This window comes from Crassostrea angulata, chromosome 7 (assembly GCF_025612915.1).
Source record: "Crassostrea angulata isolate pt1a10 chromosome 7, ASM2561291v2, whole genome shotgun sequence".
NCBI classification, from domain to species: Eukaryota; Metazoa; Mollusca; class Bivalvia; order Ostreida; family Ostreidae; genus Magallana; species Magallana angulata.
The window spans coordinates 44,613,359-44,627,535 of NC_069117.1; the positions used below are offsets into that span (position 1 = coordinate 44,613,359).

The 14,177-nt window shown below is 32.5% G+C and overlaps 2 protein-coding genes across 2 annotated transcripts; one reads left to right on the forward strand and one right to left on the reverse strand.

Annotated features, from left to right (window-relative positions):
• Positions 1 to 1,168: 1,168 nt before the first annotated feature.
• LOC128192062 (calcyclin-binding protein-like) lies at positions 1,169 to 7,280 on the reverse strand. The gene is made up of 6 exons (XM_052864477.1): positions 6,877 to 7,280; positions 6,364 to 6,568; positions 4,341 to 4,437; positions 3,143 to 3,245; positions 2,685 to 2,797; positions 1,169 to 1,529 (listed from the first exon to the last, which is right to left on the reverse strand). The coding sequence occupies exons 1-6, from the start codon at positions 6,889 to 6,891 to the stop codon at positions 1,388 to 1,390; spliced, it is 675 nt and encodes a 224-aa protein (XP_052720437.1). The 5' UTR covers positions 6,892 to 7,280; the 3' UTR covers positions 1,169 to 1,387.
• Positions 7,281 to 7,519: 239 nt separating this feature from the next.
• Positions 7,520 to 14,150, forward strand: LOC128192061 (phosphatidylserine lipase ABHD16A-like). Its single transcript, XM_052864476.1, has 19 exons — positions 7,520 to 7,654; positions 7,917 to 7,973; positions 8,326 to 8,479; positions 9,365 to 9,450; positions 9,564 to 9,631; positions 9,952 to 10,035; positions 10,186 to 10,259; positions 10,461 to 10,501; positions 10,614 to 10,715; positions 10,940 to 11,053; positions 11,142 to 11,306; positions 11,443 to 11,506; positions 11,700 to 11,763; positions 11,888 to 11,944; positions 12,071 to 12,142; positions 12,370 to 12,443; positions 12,770 to 12,868; positions 13,444 to 13,490; positions 13,785 to 14,150. The coding sequence occupies exons 1-19, from the start codon at positions 7,580 to 7,582 to the stop codon at positions 13,893 to 13,895; spliced, it is 1,608 nt and encodes a 535-aa protein (XP_052720436.1). The 5' UTR covers positions 7,520 to 7,579; the 3' UTR covers positions 13,896 to 14,150.
• Positions 14,151 to 14,177: the final 27 nt, after the last annotated feature.

The following is a 14,177-nucleotide window of genomic DNA, read 5'->3' on the forward strand; positions in this document are numbered from 1 at the left end:
CTTTATAAAACTGGCAATAACATGCAAGGAACAAGATACACATTTCTAAAGTATGCACAGACAGTACAAAAAAAAGACGACATTCAACGGTTTCTGTTCAAGGAAATGATTCTCAACAGAAAAGGAAGGAATACGCTAGCGTGATCGCAACACCCTTTTCCCACAAATCATCCGTTGTTCATGGAAAAACAGTGTAACTGGATACGGACAATACCGAAATTTACACCATATTACAGAATGACTCAGATTTTGACTGAATTTTCTATTCATAATCACAACATCCAGAGTCATCCATCATCGCAAATGTTTGACCTCAAATGATTTCGAAATCAGAGAGCAGGGCGTAAAGAAGGACCTGATGGGAGATCAACTCTCGTCTATACGTGACCCCCCTGCCCCCCCCCCCCCCCAAAAAAAAATCCCTTTTTATAATAAAAAAAAGGCAAAGGTCACCCCAATTTGGTCATATATTAACAACTAAATTAATAATAATAATCAGATTCATATTATTCCTAAATCTTGTTTTTCAAATGCGTAGCGCATTTGGCAAGCCATGAGCTTGAAACCTGCTAGAGCTGTTATAATTTTTACCTTTGTAAAAAAAATAAAATCAAAATGCAATAAATTGTGAAAAATTGTTCAATTCAAACTGTTCAAACAGCAGATATTTTTAATATAATGTACTCTCTCATCCACATTGAAATCTCGTTGTCCCAAAGACGGCCTTATAAATGCTTGCAATTTTAGCGGAGATTATTTGAATTTTTTTAATGCATTCACTTGCATTCTCGTGTAAAATTTTATTTCCACGGTTAAACTTTACATGATTCATAACAACCCCTTTCAAATAACGTATGACTGTATTGAACTGTCATTATTGGAGTCTTTCGTGCGTGAATTTCGACGTGTTCCCCTGATAAGATTCAAAGGGTTTCTGGTCTTTCTTAATAATTTATGGAGCAAGGTCTATCATTTATGTACTACAGAAATAAACTACAAAGGCTAAAAACACATCACCTAGAAACGGTAATTTCAAACAAAAACGAAGGTGTCAGAAGTACACTCATGCAAAGAAAGTCGGCAAATCCCCATATCAGTCAATCGTTTCTGTATTGTTTGTACACACACAAAAAATTTCTCCAAAGAAAATAATTTATATTCTATTAGCTCCAAATATATTGTAGTTTATTAGCTTCAAATCTACTGTCTATGAATCAAAGGTGATACACATGTAATAGCAAAAACATTCATCACACAATGGTACATGTACAGGATGACATGTATGAATGATTACTCAGAAAGTCTCATCCTCATAGGTTTTAGAGTGACAGCAATTTGATTGACATGCCTATCAACTTTGGTCTGTTGAAGAGGGGGTTGGGGCTTATCAGGGGCCACCCTTTTTGTCTTTGGACTGGGTCCATGCTTGGGCGATGGTCCTCTTCATATCATCATCCCCTTCATCATACATCTTCTTCATCATTTCCATCAGGCTATCATTAGGGTCCTTGTCATCATCCATTTTCGGCCTACACAAAAGAAGTATCAGAAAGTCTGTATAATCTGAATAATCCAAACCTTTCACAGTTACTTTTAATAACTTAAAAAATTGTTAAGAAATTTTTAAGTCTTAGTTTTTTCCTTACAGACTTGAAGTGACAAACCACAATTTAAAGTAGTCCGAGTATCGCACTACGTCATAATACGGATTTTACAATTTTGGTTCGACGTTTACAAAGCGTTTTTGATACCCGGTATTGATTTTGCCCTACATCGCTGTTGTAAACAATGGCAATAATAAGCAATTAGAACAGTAATATATGTATTCTAAGAGAGATAGAAATGAATAATGTTGAGAAACTCGATTCTGTTAAAGTAAAATGAAAAACGAAGTTTCTGATTAACCAGGATCTCAGGTATTCTAAGCCTTATATCTTCTTTGTTTTGACCCCCCCCCCCCCCCCCCCGAATTTTTCTTTTTCTTTTCCTAAAACCGGTTTAAATTTAGAGACAGAAGCTATTTCGAATTTAATCAATCGTCAATTAATTAAGTTTTAAATGATATCTAACATTGTTGACAGATCTAGGCAGAAAACTGTAGCAAAATGTGATTTTTACGGATTTTTTCGTTAGGGTCTACTTGGTTTAGAGCTTATAGCGTGAAAAGTAATCCGTCAACATATAATTCATTTTACCAATTCTTTTTTCTAAGATGTCAATCTATAGAATAAACACCATGAATTTAAGTTTGAGTCCATAAAATAGTAAAAAAATTACCAAACGCGATACTAGCATTGCATTTTTTGTATTCTATTTTGATACACCAGGTCCATAAAGCGTACTTACTTACAAAAATTTGCGCAAAATTATTGATGAGATATGGCTTCGATAAATATTTATACTCTATTTTGTATGTTCAGTTCTAATTTTCCCAAAATTGGTAATTATTTTTAGGAAAAACGGACGTCTGGCAAATTTCATAATTGTCAATAATTTTCGCAAGGGGGTACACCCGTCTGAGAGGTGATATCAAACAAACTAGCATGTAAACATACAAATTTTCTTTTGAATATGTATTGCTAGAATGTGTATATATCATTTAAAGCTAAGCTTTTAATGGTTGAGCCCATTTAGTGCCGAGTATAGGACTACCTTAAGTGTTCTTTTTCTAAAACCTGACTTACTTTTTCTCATTGTCCTCTTTGGCTTTCTTTGCCTTTTCACCAGAGGTGACATACGGCCATGTTTTTCCTGTGGTACTCTTTTTGAGCATCAGAAGCACTGTATCTGTTTTCAGCTTAAAAGATTTTCGACAAATTATCAGTTACCTTGACTGTACTTTGCACCTTACCAACTGAAACACATACCAAAATTTTCAAGATATTTGTAATTCATTGCCTTCATCTCCAAACCCAAAAAATTCATGCAAGAAATATTTAATAAAATGTAAGATAGCCACTTCCTCACCATGTTTAGGGGAGGGGTGGTGGGTGGGGATAGGGGAAGTGTTAAATGTGACAGATTTCATAAATTTCAATTAATGGATATCCCAATAACTCAATTGAACTATAATATGGTACTATAACTATGATATATATCCCCACTTATACCCCCCCCCAATCAATGTTTTTTAATGTCTTACCTTGTACCAACTCTCCTCGGGGTTGATATCCTCCAGCAGGGTGGATATGTACAGCTCAGAACGGCGCTTGTTTTCCTCCTCCTCCACTTGTAATTTGAACGACCTGAAACAGAAAGAGTCCATGCATACAAAGGGAGATAACTCTACCAAAGTTTTGACCAAATGGTCCAGTCCAAACTGATTTAGAGTTGCATCAATGCTCATTCAATAGTCTCAAAAAATCTGTTCATGTTTTCTAGGAAGAGCATTGATTCGGAAACAAAATTATTGAGTCTATAACCAAATTTATCATTTTTTTTATAGACATGAAGTCCTATGACTGAGTTTACTACAAAGTACTTGTTTAATAAAACAATCTTTATTTCTTAAATTTTTAATAACCACATTCACTTTATCTACCCATTTCCACATCTAATAAAATTATCTGCAATTCAAAACTATAGCTGGTATATTTCTGAATGGTTTGGGTATTTTTTACACACAAAAATATTTCTTGATTAGATTGTCAGATGAAAAAAAGCTTTGATATTAAGCTGAAGTGTCTTTTGGCACAACCTTTTGGAATATAAAATCACTCAACATTTCCTGATTTTCCAATTCATATACCGGTATTTATTTATCTCTTCATCAAAACACAAATAAAATGATTAATTTTTTTCAATGGCATCCATAATTACAATTCTCTATTTGATGATTTTATCTGACATTCCTTTGATGATATTATCTGATATTTGCTCAGGACAAGTCACCATTATATTCTGTATTTCAGTTTGTTGGAGAATCAATGAAATGAAAGTCTGATTCTGTAACAGTAGTGTACTATCACAATTAAAACTGTCCAAATCAACAGGTCACATGTATCTCTCAGTTCTGATTCATTCATTGTAGCATAGCAGTTAAAAATCCCTGATTCGTATACAACTATAATGCTTATTGTTTACCAAGTATTAACATGAATAAAAAATTATGAGAAGATTGTTAACACACTCTACTTTATGAAATATGTCCAAATAACAAATATATTAAAATATACATCTAGAGATCAAATGTCATATGTAAGCCAATATTCAACATCATGGTTCTCTGTAATACATTTTATTAATGCAAGATTCTATTGACCTGAATGAATACAAATAAAAAACTTGTCAATATTATGTTAGATGAGCCATAAATCAATAGAAAAATTCATTTTCCATACCTCTTACCAAATTCACAGGTAACTCTTTCCTTTGGAAGAGAATGCACTCCTTTAATTGTGACATAGATCTTCATGAACTTATCAGACTGGTCCCAAGCTGAAAATTGAGTCAGAATATTTAGATATTTTTTTCTAAATGCTGTAAATAAATATAATACAATGGTTACCAAGGGACTATATTTGGTATTGTCGATTATCTTCCCCCAATTTTAACAAATTTTTATTTTTAGTGTAGTATTGTATCAAAATCAAATTTTTATAAAACGTTATACAGAGGATGTCTGTCACATTTATCTTGATATTAGTCATCATTGTCCAATAGTTGTTCATTTATGACATCACAAAAATGGACAAATTCTTGCAATTTTTAAAACAAATGAAAATACGTGTATTGTCATTTTCCCTTCATATTTTGCCTTTGATAGTAAAGAGTGCCATGCTTGCCAACTGACCCGATTTCGTCGGGTCACACCCGATTTTTCGACCCTTCACCCGATTATTTTTTATGACCCGGCGGGTCATGCTTTTCACCCGATTTTTGTCGAACATCCCGAAAATCTCCGATTTCCGGATTTGGTTCGTAAATTACGTTGCGCGTTTGACTTCCAGTTATGAACCAAAGCTGAGCTTGGATTTACGTAAACAATGCGATGGCTATAAGACACAGTAAGTGTTAATTATAATCGTGAGTTGTTTTGACAAACCAAAGGTTTAAATCATTAAGTGTGAAGGCATCCAATAAGAAAAGGTTCATTGGGGCCAGCGGAATCAAAACCAACAAAAAGAAAACGATATTTTTGTACCTGTCAACATATCTGGGAAAATGAATTCCCATGTGTAAAACAAAGTAATCGATTACAAAACGAGGCTTCTTGTGTTCTATGTAACGCACATTTGAATATTGGATTTTGTGCCCAAAATGATCTGACTAAACATTCAAAAACGCTGAGTCATGTATAAAATGCTTTTTAATACACAAAAGTCTTCCAAGTCACTTACAACTTTCATGCCATCGTTTACAAAGTTCAAAAGCAAGGTTAATGTAGCGAAAACTCTTTTTGCATTTTTTTAGCTGAACACAACCTACCATTTTCTGTGTCAGATCACTTTACAAAATTCAAAATCAGCAACTGTTACTTAAAATGCTTCTTTGCAATAAAGTTTAACACATAAGATTTAACACATATTTCTATTGTATATACCTATGAAATGTAGGGATGGGACGATCCACCGATGCACCGGTGCATCGCAGTATTTATTTTGACGATATTTAGATCGATACATTTACCATTAATACAACGATACCTTACGGAACTTTTTTTTTATTTTCCAAAAATATCCGAGCTTCATATATCGGCTATTTTTAGTCCACGCGCCTAATATGAAAGTACAAAGATGGCGGAAAACCTCGTAAAGTTGTCAAAACAGTTAGGAAGCTAAATCTGGAGTGTGGAAAACTTTTGGATTACTAATTTATGAAAAAGTAGTGTATATGAGACTAAAGTAATTTGTAAATTGTGCAAGGCTCATTATAAATATAACAAAATAACTTTGGACATGCGGTAATACATCGACAGATTGAATAAATTTTAAACCTTTATTCATGTTTTCATTTAGTTGCAATGTATCGTGATATGTATCGTATCGCATCTCGTGTATCGTGATATGTACCGAATCGGCTCAGTACAGTATCGTCCCAGCCCTAATGAAATGCATGGTAAATATGTTGTGAATGTCGTTACGCGCAATGACCAGATTTTTTACTTTCCAAATCTGGTCATGACCAGATTTTCACATGTTGGAGGTTGGCAAGTATGTAGAGTGCAGGTCTTCTCAAGTATGGGTTTTACATATGTGTTTGTTCTTATAATTACAAACATCATATCATTAATTAAAAGTGGTACATTAGCAAGCATGCGCTCGATGTTTCCCAGTGGAAAAACCATTGGAAAACACCCATTTTTGCAAGGCTCAACTCAATATAACTTTTCATAGCACAGAATATCAAAACAGGAATACTGACCATAATTAGTGATCGTCTGGGTTTGGATTTGTGGCCTTGGTTTTTTCTGTGGTACTTCTGTTGACGAGACGGGATTTGCTGCTGCCTTCTCCAGTCGTGATACTTCATGTTCTAATTTTCTCAGCTCAACGCCAATAATATCTTTCACCCGAGATCGAGTGGCTTTTACCAACAAATCTCTCATTTCTTCAACATCTTGACGAAGCTTAGGAAATTAAATGAATGAACTTTGAGCACTACTATTGTTTCGGAGATTGATCTCTCAATATTTGCATTTCAAATTCATATACCATCTGGGATATAACTCATTTTGATGGTACTGTTGAGAATGCAGAAAGGAGTATTGCAAGATTTGGATCGTGGTAACACAGGCTCATGAAAATATTAAGATCTCTCTCCCTCTCTATATTTGAACTGTTGAATATTGATAATTCATTAGCTAAGATCCAAGCACCTAGTCTACATTCTAACTAATTTGATCGACACTTAGAAAAAAATTAGAAATTGCTTTACCTCTCCAATATCCATGGTCTTCAATGGCAGTCTTCAATATCCTTTCTAGAATCGTCTCCCGAATTTCTATTTTCGTTTTCAGCAGAGCACAACTGAACAGGCTATTTTCAACTGTTAACTACAACTTCTTCACACGAATTCAAAATGCAAACGATGGTTAGATCAAACCTTACTCAATTTTTTCTGAACATCAATTTTGTTAAGACAATTTATAATTTAAAAACAAGCAACAATCCTATCAACCATACATCACCATGTACGCATGGTTCATGGAAAGGTAGCACTAAAGACGGAAACGAATATCACCAAATATGAATTGAATCAAACTCACAAATTACTGTCTGTAGTTGACCGTTTGTATTCCAGATTTATTTCCAAAAATATTATATATGAGATTAATCAAATAAGTCGTAATTATTTTTCAAAATGAAATCGTAATTATTTTTTCAAAATTAGGTCGGGTTCGGGATCAAAAGGGCTGTATAACGCTAGATACATTAAGAACTACAATAAAAGTCATCATTTTTCATAAGTGTGTCTTCATTGATTATTAAAAAAACTTTTCAAAATATTTAGAATTATCTAGGCCAATATGTGTTAAAATTCAATTAAAACCAGCATAATTTTAAAATTGTTTCATAATGTTGTTTCAGTAGTTAGATTCAATAGTTTTACCCAAGGCTTCTCCACTTTCTCTATCAACATGGTATTAGAAAAATTGTTAGCCTCTTTTAGGGGACCAAAACTTAGAAGACAACTTACCAGCGACGAAGGGCCGGTAAATATGTGTCAGCTAACGATATGAATTTCATTTTTTTTTTCTAACAGTGCTCTTTACTTATGCAACATTTGCAATATGATTATGCAGAATGAAACAAAATTGACAGAAAATGAAAAATGTCCTTTTTATCTTAATGAACCATTCAATAGTTTTTTAAAGTAATTAACACTTTTAAAAAATGACGATACACAGAAGACAGTGTCTGAATAAAGAAATTACTCAGGTATTTTGATCAGATGTATATTTTCTTTGATTTCAGGGGAAAGTGTATCAAGCAAACCTTGTAGAAGCAACAGGAGATAAATTTATTAGCGTTGTAAGTATATAAAAATTTTGTAATGATGTATAAAAGATTTAAAGATAAAATTGAAGAAATAAAGCAAAATTTGGTAAATGTGTTGAAGGTTATCAACATGCATATTAAATACCTTAGAAATTTCAAGATCATATTTTTATTTTTTGTAGGTTTTTAAACCTCTGAATTATTTCAATCAATTAAAACTTTTATTTTAAAAGAAAAGCACCACAACCATTATAAAAGTATCAGTAGATATATCAATACATCTGGAATGACTTTACCTATTTGTTGATGATGTTTGTATTAATAAAATAATATATTCATTTAATAACTAAGATAATTAGAATGAATGATTCTGCTTTCTTTACAGATTCGGTTTTGCATGTCCTTCACCTACTGGACCAGCCCTGTAGTTCTGACTGTCCTGTACAGAAGAGGATACTTCTCATCAGAGGGACTCATTAGTATAGGAAAGTTTGCCTTCTCAATAAGTGTCATCTATACTGTGGCTTATATAACCAGAGGTATAAATTTCAATGCATGTATATATATTTTAGAAAGGGGGGTGGGGGTTTGAAGAGATCAAAGTACTGAAGAACTGACGGGAGTTGATTTTTTTCTATGTTTATTTGATATGTTATTTTGCATGACAAGAACATGTAGTTTCTAATTTGAATTACGCACATTTTTATAATATGAATTTTTGGACTTTTTCGACAAGAATGTCGAGAAACCCCCATTTGAATAATGTTAGATAATATTTGAAGATAAAATTAATTCAATCAAACTATGTATCAGTGGTAGAAATATTTCTCGAAAATTGTATGGATCCAAGCAATATTGAACTAAAGTCTCGTTCAACCAAACGCTTGACTGACACCGTAAATCTCCAGGATTTACGGAGACAGTCAAGCGTCGAGTTGAACGAGACTATATTGAACTCTGGCATAGGAATACATACGACTACAAAAAATATTTAAATTGTTTGTACCATTTAAAATCTGACTATTTTCAAGGTATTTATAAATAAGTTTCCTTGAAAAACAATGCTTTAGCATACATTACATCGAATTCTTCAATTATTTTCAAGAACTACGTCTTGTCAGCAGCAATGATTTGTGCTTAGGTTCAAACACTGTTTCACTTTCGGTTTGTCTGAGTCACTGCATAGGAGAGTTGAACTCCTAATAAAAATGTTCTTTGACTTTGTTTGATAGTACAAGTACGTGTATATGGATCATTTATAACATAGCAGATAAAAATAAAAAATATTGCTCAAGATATTAGCTCCATAACCAGAAAGAAGAAATATAATCATCATCAATTAAGTTAACAACTTTGTTCTCTGCAAAATGACATATGACACAATACTTTATTCATGTGATGTAAATCATCCAATGACATTGTAGGGTTTGGTCGCTATAGCAATGCTGATTACCTGACCTTCCTTAGTGTGCTCAGTGCGGCCCAGAAATCACTCACACAACAAAACAAGGTAATTGTTGACCAAAGACATGTACTGAATGTTCCTTGTACTGAATGTTCCTTTATTACATGAAAATATTTGATAATGGACACATTAATGGTTTCTTCATTCTTCATTTGCAGAAAATGTTGGCTAGATATGACTTTGAGTTTTGGGCATGGCCAGTAGATTGGCGTATGGGAGAAAATGGGTATGTTGTTTGTAAACACAGAAACTGGTTTGTTTATATGCTTGTCACAAGTCATTAAGAATACTTGTTTCCTATTGTATGGCCATACAGAGGAAAACTTTAACTCTAAATATGACTTACTGTGCATGTACTGGTATTTATTCTTGGCAAGTGGTTATATATGTCATTTTCTCTCCCACACTATTGTTGTAATAGTGTAATCCTTCCTATTTTTTCTTCTGTGAAAAAAATTGGAAAGGCTATATACATACATTATGGCAGCAACATGTACATGTACCTTACATTGATGCACATTGAAACAACTTTTCTTTACAATCAAGGGAAGTGAAGAAAATCCATCAACAAATATCGAAACCAAAGCTAACTGAATTTAACATAAGTAATCTTCCACAGAGGATTCTTGGGTAAGATTTATCAAATTAAGAACTTCATATAAGTAAATTTTAAATTAATTAAAACTTTTTCATTTTTTGTTCTTTTATCAGGAAAGTGTTACAATTAGACGTAACATTATTATAGACATATCATTTTTTGAATTTATGTTATACATGTAGGTACTTAGCTGTACACACATTTGGGAAAAGGATGCTTTACCCAGGGGCTACAGCTCTGATTAACTCTTTAGTGGGTGAGTGATAAAATACAGAATTTCAGCATTAAGTAAATAAAAAGTTATTCCTTTTAAATAATAATTATGCAGGTTTCTTTTACTTGAAAAACCTTTTTATTGACAGAATGTTCTTTTGGAATGTTATTACCTTTAGTTTGTGTATTTATTTTAGCAAGGGACACATTTTTAAAGTAAACTTTTCTTATCTTACATTTGAAGGTCCTGTTTTAAGTCAGAGCAGAGCATCTTTGATAGAGGAAGTGAGTTTAATTGCATATGATCATTTCATTTCATTTTCAATGCTAAAATATTTAATTTCCTATACAGATTTTGCAGACTCCCCTGTATATGCTTGCTTTTACTATCATTTAGAAACAAGGAAAGCGAGCCAAACTTCTATCAGCAGACGGGAATGAGATAGATGTGTTGTTTGTGGACAGGAGACACTCAGGGAACCAGAATGGAAAAACTTTGGTCAGTGGATTGATGATTTTGCACTGTATGAACTGATTTTCCATGATAGCATATTACTTGTTTCATGTTGATGTTCAAGAAGTTTACCAGAATCCCATGTTCAAACATACTTCTCTTATGCAGTAGAAATAAGACTGGCAATGGTTTTGTAAAAGATGACAAGATGTCAGATTCAGGTATGGGCACAGTTTGGTTACTAATGTTTCTCTTTGTTGTTGCCGCAGGTTGTGTGTTGTGAGGGTAATGCCGGTTTCTATGAAATTGGTTGTACTGTGACTCCATTAGAGGGAGGCTTCTCTGTATTGGGATGGAACCACCCTGGGTTTTCAGGGAGCACTGTATGTAATATTCCTCCGCAATGAATGATAAAAATGACTGGTTTTACAATATCAAGCTCAGACTACTTCATGGTTTTCTGTTAAACAGGGTATTCCATTACCTTCTCAAGAACAAAATGCTGTAGATGCTGTTATGCAGTATGCTATCAATAGCTTGGGTTTCACTCCTGATAACATTGCTGTGTTTGCATGGTCCATTGGTGGATATACTGCTTCATGGGTAGCAATGAACTACCCAGACTTAAAATACATTGTAAGTACATGCTGAGGAAAATATGGGTGGTACCTAATTATGAATGCTATTAGATGAAGATGGTATCATAAAAAATGAACGTATGATATCATATTATATTGAAATCTGTCATTTTATTTTCCCTGAATTTTCTTAGGTAATAGATGCAACTTTTGACGATGTTGTCCCATTAGCTCAGGCAAGAATGCCAGAATATTTTGGTAAGAGAAATTTGTTTCATAGTACATGTAATGTGTTTGTTATTTTATATAGTAAAAGTTTTGACATTCACAAGAATATGCACAAATTAATGTGTAAAGCATGATTTTAAAAATATTTTAATGATGTACAGTGTATAGCTACTGAATATCATATTCAAATTGACTTCTTATTAGATTTTTTGTGTCTTTTCAGAAAACTTTGTAGAGTTTACAGTTAGATCATACCTTAATTTAGATATAGCAGAACAGCTTATCAGGTTTGTATATATTTACTTGTGTTAAAAAGTGTATACATTCTTTCAGTGTTATTTTAAAAAAATGTGAGATGACATTTGTGATTTTGTGTATGAGATTAAAATGTATTGATTGTTTTTTCCATAGATATTCAGGTCCTGTACTTCTCATAAGAAGAACCAGGGATGAAATGATCACAACTAAGTTAGTCTGATTTACCAACCCTTTTTCTGGAAAAGTTTCCAATGAACTATACACTGAATGTATGGTTTGTTGCAATCATTCATTTTAATAGTAGTTTATTAAGTACATGCATTATATTTTTTGTAGGTCTGACCCAACAGGAGTGAAACTATACTCCAACAGAGGAAACTATCTTCTAATCAAGTTATTACAACATAGGTAACTTCTACAGATACAATAAACTGAATAATGCAGGATATCATAAATTAACCCTATTAAGATATGAAAGCTCAAAATTATTTGTTGGGTATGATATTCCTGATAAGAAATTATCATTACAATTTAAAAAAATATGCAATCTGTTTAATTCAGATACCTTGTATGATATATATGTATTGTTGCTAGTGGATGGATTGTATGTGCCTGTAATCTGTGTTTTATTTCAGATACCCTTGTATAGTAGATGATAGTACCCTGGCTGTGTTAGCTGATTGGTTAGCCAGGCTGAAACCTCAACAAGGTCTGTAGATTTCATTGTATAACACCAAGGGTAATTTATAGACGTAAAAGGAAAGTCTCATCAGTCATATATGGAATAGAAAAATGTTATGAAATATCTTTTTTAAGAATGCATAAATTTTTTTTAAAAGCAGTTTTAGAAAAAATTGACATATTTATTACTTTGTTCAAGTTTGAATTTCTTACCATTAAAGACAAATCATAAAATCTAATTACCTGGTAAAACAGCAATATTTAAAATCATTGGTGTACGATTTGCAAGTTTGTAAGGGGATCTATGGAGTATAGAGCTTTGCTGCATTCATTGCTTGGTTTTCTTTTCTACAGAGGACTTATGGCAGACACATGAGGTGGATGAAGACGAATGTTTAGCCAAAATTAGATCCTATATACGGAGCAACTCCGATACATTTCCTTGTAATATAGGTATGTTATAGGTATAGATACATGTGATACTAACCTCATTGTTTGAAAAATATGAACAGTAGGCGATTCATTCTCTAAATATCATAATCACAAAACCAGAATGAAGTAAAATTGGGTATAAACATTAATGTACTACATTGTATTTGTTGATGTACAATTTGATTAAGTTTAAAAAAATGAACTGAACTAGATTAACTAAATGTTCTGATTGAAAAATTAAGAAATTAGGACTAATGGATATTTGATCCTGTTTCTGGGGTATTTTATTCTTAAAAATCTTGAATTTGCAAAAAATTACCAAAAACCTGGAAATATTTAGCTTTATATATACATTTCTATTACTGTAATTGATTTTTATATTTATAGATGAATATGAATTGTATAGATATTAGTTTGATTACTGGACTGACAAGAAAGAAAGCTAGGAAAACCATTGAATACTTTGCCTTTTCATTACTTGTAGATTAAATGTGACATGCCATGTTTTCTAGTTCTTTAAAGATACAATAATCATCTGAGTTTTCAAGATTTGTCATTGATGCAAATAATGATGTATATTTATATATGCTTTTCAGGAGAAGGCTATTCTGAAGAAGAGAAAAAGAAAATGACTTTATACTTAGTAAGTAAAGTCCTTTCATACACACTCTATAAACAACAAAACAGATGCCTTTATGGATAAAGCCATCCAGCTTTAACTCATATAAGACTAAGAGTGATGTATATAGAAGCATTTAAAATTGTTTAATAAAATCCCAAAACAAGTTTTATATCTGTGATTTAACCATTCAATCTAATTTTAAACTTTCCTAGATCCATGGATAAAAACAATTGATTTGGTCATAATATAATACAACATGCAGCTTAAGCCTGACAAGTGTTGTAATTAAATGTCATTCTTGTTTCCTGTTTTCAGGCTTCTCGTTACATGGTCGACTTTGACTCCACACACTGTAACCCACTTCCAGCTTCGTTTTTCAAAACCCCCTGGACTCCAGACAGTGAAGACCAACCTAAGTTTTTATGACTAGATTTACATACATCAGTGACTGCTCAAAGCATTGAACGACTGTAGTTGATCCTATACACTGTTGAACAGTGTTAGAGAGAGAAAAAAAATCACCAATTGATCTCCATTGCTGTGGAACAAATTACATGTATGATGTATAAATGTTGTCATTTTATACACTTTTCAATATTTTAGTAATCAATGAAGAATTTTATATGTATTTATTTCTTGTTTGTCTGAAATTGCTAGTAAAAAGAAATTTTCTAAATATAATTTGTGTTCACTTTTAAATTATGTACA